Source organism: Astyanax mexicanus, chromosome 24 (genome assembly GCF_023375975.1).
Source record: "Astyanax mexicanus isolate ESR-SI-001 chromosome 24, AstMex3_surface, whole genome shotgun sequence".
Classification (NCBI taxonomy): Eukaryota; Metazoa; Chordata; class Actinopteri; order Characiformes; family Acestrorhamphidae; genus Astyanax; species Astyanax mexicanus.
The window spans coordinates 32,550,793-32,557,724 of record NC_064431.1 but is presented as its reverse complement, the minus strand read 5'-3'; the positions used below and the strand labels follow the sequence as shown (position 1 = coordinate 32,557,724).

General features: G+C 39.4%; 1 protein-coding gene across 4 annotated transcripts in view; it reads right to left on the bottom strand.

Annotated features, from left to right (window-relative positions):
• Positions 1-651: 651 nt before the first annotated feature.
• ampd2a (adenosine monophosphate deaminase 2a) overlaps positions 652-6,932 on the bottom strand; it is a 32,251-nt gene continuing 25,970 nt past the window's right edge. For all 4 annotated transcript variants that reach the window (XM_049471810.1, XM_049471811.1, XM_049471809.1 and 1 more), the window contains one exon: positions 652-6,738. In XM_049471810.1, coding sequence (XP_049327767.1) covers positions 6,523-6,738 — 216 coding nt within the window. In that variant the 3' untranslated portion in view covers positions 652-6,522. The remainder of the gene's footprint in view (positions 6,739-6,932) is intronic.

Genomic DNA, 6,932 nt, shown 5'->3' with positions numbered 1-6,932 from the left:
TACAGCCAAGACTATTTGCATTTCTACTTTTAGCCAAATGTTTTTTGACTTCCAACCTTTAGCCAATTTTTTTAGGACACACCTTTATCAGACAAGACTATTTACATTTCACCATAAAGCCAATTGTTTTTGGACTTCAGCACTTAGCCAGAAGTTTAAGGACACTCTTATTTTAGTCAAAACTACTGGTGTTCCAACATTTAGCCCAATGTTTTCGGACTTCAGCACTTAGCCAAAAGTTTTATTACACTTTCTATTATTCAAAACTACTGGTGTTCCAACATTTAGCCAAATGTTTTTGGACTTCAGCACTTAGCCAAAAGTTTTAGGACACTTTCTATTAGTCAAAACTACTGGTGGTCCAACATTTAGCCCAATGTTTTTGGACACAGCCTTAATAGCCAAAATGTTTTAGATATGTGGATGTGTTTTTGAAATCCAACAGCAGTATTTGAACGTTATTAATACTGTTTTTGAACATTATTAGCTGCTTTTCCACTTTCCTTTTCTATTTTAATGTTCTACCACAGCATGGTTACAATAAATGCCCATAGGAAAGAAATGATGACCTGTTGAGGGCGTTTGATGTCTGACAGGTGTGTGTTTGGGTATGAAGTGAAGAGTGTTTAAGGACTAAGACTGGAGACGATCTGATGATGAATTCATGCTTTATTAGATCTCAGTGAACATTTCCATTCAACAGGCATGTAATCATCTGCATCCATCAGCCACAAGGGCGGCGACATCGCCTTCGTATAAACTCAATAAACAGAAATTATAATTAAAAAAAACCATACAGATCTTAATAAAGGTTTAAAATAACAAACATAAATCAGTTTTTTTTTCATATTCACATAAACAATTACACAGATTTAAAAACGTAAAATAAGAGAAGTGTAAAATAAATGTAAACTGTTTAATATGATACTGTAAATGTGTAATGATTATAATATATTTACTGTATTTTTATTATTATTGCTGTATAATTATTCCTAAGAACTGAATTTCTACTTTCTGGTGAAAACAGAATAAAATAGACAGACATGCCAAAAGTCATGGGATAGTGGGCGCCTTGATCCACAATGTCACGCTGTCATATTACCATTCCCACAGTGGACAGTGAGCGCAGTGGGTGTAAATTCAATTAATTCAATGTAGGAGACCCCACACACATATCCCACAGGTCAGTATAGTGCTCTTTAGCTTCCATAGAGCATGGCAAAAGTCATGGGACACGATGCTACTTGCTGTCCTATGACTTTTGGCACATCAGTGTAATTGACAGTTTAAACTACTGCAGCTATGATGCTTCATATAAAATATCAAACTTTATAGAAATAAAAACTGCGCTCCATCTTCACGCTCTGCAGCAGAACCGTTCTGCACGGGTTCCAGAATAACCTTCTTCCTCCTCCAGCCTAAAAAAATACTCTTTATTTTTAAACCATACGTAGAAAATCACTGCGGCTCCACCCGGAGAACCTTACACCACCCGCTCACACACAAACACACACCCCACACACACTCCACACACTGACCTGAAGCTGAGCTCTATAGCCTTGAGTCTAGACCCTAAAATCTACAACCAGTACTCTGGTGTCTAGACTCTAGAACACATATTCTAAAGCCTAGAGTCTAGACCCTATAATCTACCAGTAATCTAGAGTCTAGATTCTTCGAATCCACACTATATACTTTAGAGTCTAGACCCTAAAATCTACAACCAGTACTCTGGAGTCTAGACTCTAGAACACATATTCTAAAGCCTAGAGTCTAGACCCTATAATCTACAAGCAGTACTCTGGAGTCTACACTCTAGAATCTATATTCTAAAGCCTAGAGTCTAGACCCTATAATCTACAAGCAGTACTCTGGAGTCTACACTCTAGAATCTATATTCTAAAGCCTAGAGTCTAGACCCTATAATCTACAACCAGTACTATGGTGTCTACACTCTAGAATCCATATTCTAGAGCCTAGAGTCTAGACCCTATAATCTACAACCAGTTCTTAATCACAGAATCTCCATCCTACACTTTAGAATCCATTACCTGTATTATAAAGTCTGGAGCCCACAATCTACAACCAGTTCTCTGAAGTCTAGACTCTAGAAACCATATTCTAAAGCATAAAGTCTATGCCCTATAATCTACAACCAGTTCTCTGGGGTCTAGACTCTAGAATCCACATCCTGTATCCAAGAGTCTAGACCCTATAATCTATGACCAATACTCTAAAGTCTAGACTTTAGAGTCAAAACAATATAGCCTAGAGTGTATACCCTATATTCTAGAACCAGTACTTTAAAGTCTAAACTTTACAATTCTCACCCTAGAGTCTAGAACCTACAATCTACAACCAAGACTCTGGGATCTAGACTCTAGTATACTTTGGGGTCTAGACTCTATAATCTACAACCAGTTCTCTGGAGTCCAGACCCAATAATCTACCAGTCATCTGGAGCCTAGACAATAGATATACACCCTATACCCTAGAGTCTAGACCCTATAATCTATGACTAATACTCTGGAACACCTATATGCTAAATGGTTGAGTCTAGATCCAACAATCTACATTTTATACTTCATAGTTTGGACATTGGATTTAACATCACAAACTCCAGAGTCTGACTTAATTGCACCCCCACTTTTCCAAATATATAACTCCAGAAACTATACCTTAGAACCTATAACCTACTGCCTACACCCATAAGCTTTATCCTAAATCATAACCTTAGACAGATATATCTCTGCAGGAGATCAAAGCTCTATAAACAGAATTACAGTACATATGAACTACCCAAACCCCTATCCGACCCTACAACCCTAAGGTTATGTCAAGACCACTAACCCACTGTAGTTCCTAGATCCTACTGCCCAGACCCTACCTCTTATACCTTAGAATTACAATCTAGACTCAATATTCTAGAAAAAGCCTACAATTTAGACCGTACTTAACCCTACTTCATTACACAGAGTCTACTTCCTAGACCTTATATCCTAGAGTATAGAACCTATACTTTAAATCCTACTCTATTGAATGTAGAGCCCACAATCTAGATCCTACATTCTTTAAAAAAGAGCACAAGTGTTTGACTCAACATATAAGAGAATAGAACCTACACCCTTCAGTATCTACATCATAGATGCTCCACCCAGATAATACCTAGAACCTACACCTTAAGACCAATTTATACTTCTGCATCAAACCTACACGTACCCTACGCTGTAGCCTGACAATCACCTCCCAGCAGCTGTGATTGGTCCGCTGAGCCTTGTGTTCCCACCTTTACATGACTGCACAAATATAAATGTGCACAGTTGCATAGGGCGCTCGCACAGGCCACACCGTAGACAACATATTGTCTTGATGCAGAAGTAAACGTAGCACAGAAAGTAAGGAAATTTGTGTTTGAATAAAACTTATACCATTGAAAAGCCTGTTAATTCCTCTTTTAAATGGTGTAGCATCACAGCGCTAACACTCGGAGAAAAGCTCAGCAATGCGGTTCTGATACATCAGCTCACAGATGCAGCCTTTTGCTGATCCACATCACCCTAGGAGTGATGAGTTGAAAAAAGAGCACCATCTACTGTCTGTACCCACCCAGAGAGAGCAAGGCCAACTGTGCTCTCTCAGGGCTCTGGCAGCTGATAGCAAGCTGCATGACCGGGATTCGAACCAGCGATTTCCCAATCATAGTGGCAGCACCATTATTCTTATTCTGCCATCGACTCGTTCAGTGTTTGATGATCTAAGCTGTTTATTATTAGCAGAGAAGATTTGAAGCAAATTTTTTATTGGCTCATCCCACAAATTCATGTTCCTTGCATTTAAAAAAGAAATAAATTAATAGGATTTCCAACTGTATAAGATTTATTACCAAGAAGTAACAAAAAATACCAAATCTACCAAACATCTACCAAATACAAATTTACTTACTTTCCTTTAAATGCTAGTTTTTATAAACCAGCCATTAGGTGTGCTTATCGTTGCTGTCCAATGAAAAACAAGAATCTCCATTTTTGATGATTTTTAGTTTTCTACATAATTTATTACATAATTTAAACACATTTAAACTATCCCCTACACTGTGTCAAAATTTCTTGAAAGATGGATCGATAGAAATTCTCCAAAATTACTTTTATAATTTTATTTTCCAATTTACACTCATCCAATTACCTCATTAGGATTCCCTCTATCACTAGTGATGCTCCAACACGTAAAGACTAACACGCCTCCTCCGACACATGTGAAGTCAGACTCCGCCTCTTTTTGAGCTGCTGCTGATGCTGTAGCATTGCAGAGTAGCATCACAGCGCTAACGCTCGGAGGAAAGCGCAGCGACTCGGTGGTTCTGATACATCCGCTCACAGACGCAGCCTTGTGCTGATCCAAATCACCCTCGGAGTGATAAAGGGGGAAAGAAGAGCGCCATCTACTGTACTGTACCCACCCAGAAAGAGCAAGGCTCTACAATTGTGTTCTCTCAGGGCTCTGGCAGCTGATGGCACGCTGCATGACTGGGATTCGAACTGGAAATCAACTTTCATTAAAAGTTAAGAGAGTTATAGATATCTCTGTCCTGTAAAGTTGCTTAAGTTTTTGAGATACACGTTTTTCATTGGACAGTGATGATGTGTGCGTTGTGTCCCTTCATTCGTAGCTACAAAAGTGTAAAATTTACACACTCACGGATCTGTGTGTGTGTGTGTGTGTGTGTGTGTGTGAGAGTGTGTGAGTGTGTGTGAGTGAGTCAGTGTGCGGTGGAGACACAGCATAATCGGTGAGACTGATCAGACTGTGATCAGATCAGACACATCTTCACATTTGGAGTCAGTTTGTAAACAGTCTGTTTTTGTTTGTTTGTCTTCTCTGCTACTAGTAAACAAAAACAACTATTTGGCTAAACAATTAAAAATAAAAAACTTAAAACAAAACAAGACTGAAATAAGAATAGAACAATAGAACAGGACACACACACACATACAGGGGAATGTTTATAAGTGTGTTTAGAAAAGGAAATGGTCAGATGTGTGTCTGTGTTTGTGTTTCGTAAGGCAGCAAGACTCTGGACGTATCAATAATTGTGTTTTAAATAGTGTGTGTGTGTGTTAGGGCTGCACAATATATCGATAATAATCACAATTATAAAAGCGTAAAGCAATAGAAACGTTCACACTGTCCTCATTTCTCTTGTATGACCCAGAAAAGCTGCTCTATTTTTATTTATCTTTTTTTTTTTATCAATGCAGTTCTGAAACTGAGACTCAGTCCTTAATCATGTTAATCTAAAGAGCTAAAGGCTAAAGCTGCTGTTTCCATGTGGGTCAGCCAGACGTCTTCCTGCAGCAGATTTTAACTCCAGTTTTCTCATCTGTAATTTCTCTAAATTATCACAAAACAACATATTAAACATACTGAAATGTAAAATGTCAGTTTTCCAATATGTCCAATATCGTGCAGCCCTAGTGTGTGTATATGTGTGTGTGATGTGTGTGTGTGTGTGTAGGGGGGGCAGCATGCGTCAGAAAACACACACACTAGCTACTAGAGGACACACTAGCAGATTTCTCCAGAACCTGCAGAAGAAGAGTCCTGAACAGCAGGGGGCGCCGCAGCGTCACTACAGCCACACTGTGAATCATCCAGCTCTGATCCACTACAGCAGCAGAACTGAGTACCACCACCCGCCCCCCTCCACCCAACAACCAATCAGAGAGAGAGAGAGAGAGAGAGAGAGAGAGAGAGAGAGAAAGAGAAAGAAAGCAAAAAGGAGAGAGAGAAAGAAAATTAATGAAAGAGGGAGAGAAAGAGAGACTGGGGAGAGAAATTTAAAGAGAGGGAAAGAGAGAGAGAGAGAGAACAAGAGAGGAGAGGGATAGAAAATCAAAGAGAGAAAGAAAGAAAAATAAGAATATATAGAGATAGAGAAAATCAAAGAGAGAGAAAGAAAGAGAGAAAGAAAAAAAGAGGGAGAAAGAGAAAATCAAAGAGGGAGAAAAAGAGAAAATAAAATAGAGAAAGAGACACAGAAAGAGAAAGAAACAAAAAAATCACAAAGAGAAAGAGATACAGAGAGAAGTAAAGAGATGAAAGAGAAAGATAATATCAAAGAAAAAGAGAGAGACAGAGAGAGACAGAGAGAGAAATTCAGAAAGAGAGAGAGACAGAAAATCAGAGAGTCATATATATGTAGAGAGAAGAGAGAAAGAGAAAATTATAAAGAGAGGGAGAGACACAGAGAGAGAGAGAAAGAGACAGAGAGAGAGAAAGAGAAAGAAAATCCTATTATATCATATGTAAATATATAGCGAGAGAGAGAGAGTGAGAAAAGGAGATACAGATAGTGAAAAAAATAAAAAGAAAGAGAGATAGAGAGATAAAGAGAGAGAGAGAAAGAGAGAGATAGAGAGAGAGAGGTAATAATAGCATGCTGGACAAGACAGAGGCACCTGCAGTAATCCTTGGCTTTGTGGAGAGTTTACGTGTGTGTGTGTGTGTGTGTGTGTGTGTGTGTGTTCAGCGTGCAGAAGGTAAAGGGTTCATGGTGAGCGGGGCGTCCTCCTGAACGCTCTCCAGGCCCTGTGTTTGAACAGCGTGGGTGATCAGCTGCAGCTCCTCACACAGCGTCTCATGTCGGAACGCCACCCGGATATCCGGAACGTTCGAGCGCCGGATATCGTTCCCCTCCGGACCCTCGCGGGAATAATCCGGACCCAGCCAGTACCTCTTCGTCTGAGAGAGATGGAGTTGGAGTCAGTGTGGGGTAAATGTGGTCGCAATACTGTGCGGTTCACATATGCTGTCTGAAAAGAGCTCCATACATTCACTTCAAATTTACCTCAGCAATGCAATTTTAATTATAAATGCTCTTAAGCAGTGCAGCCTTAGTCATACATTTACCTCAGTAGTGCTGTGTGTGTGTGTCT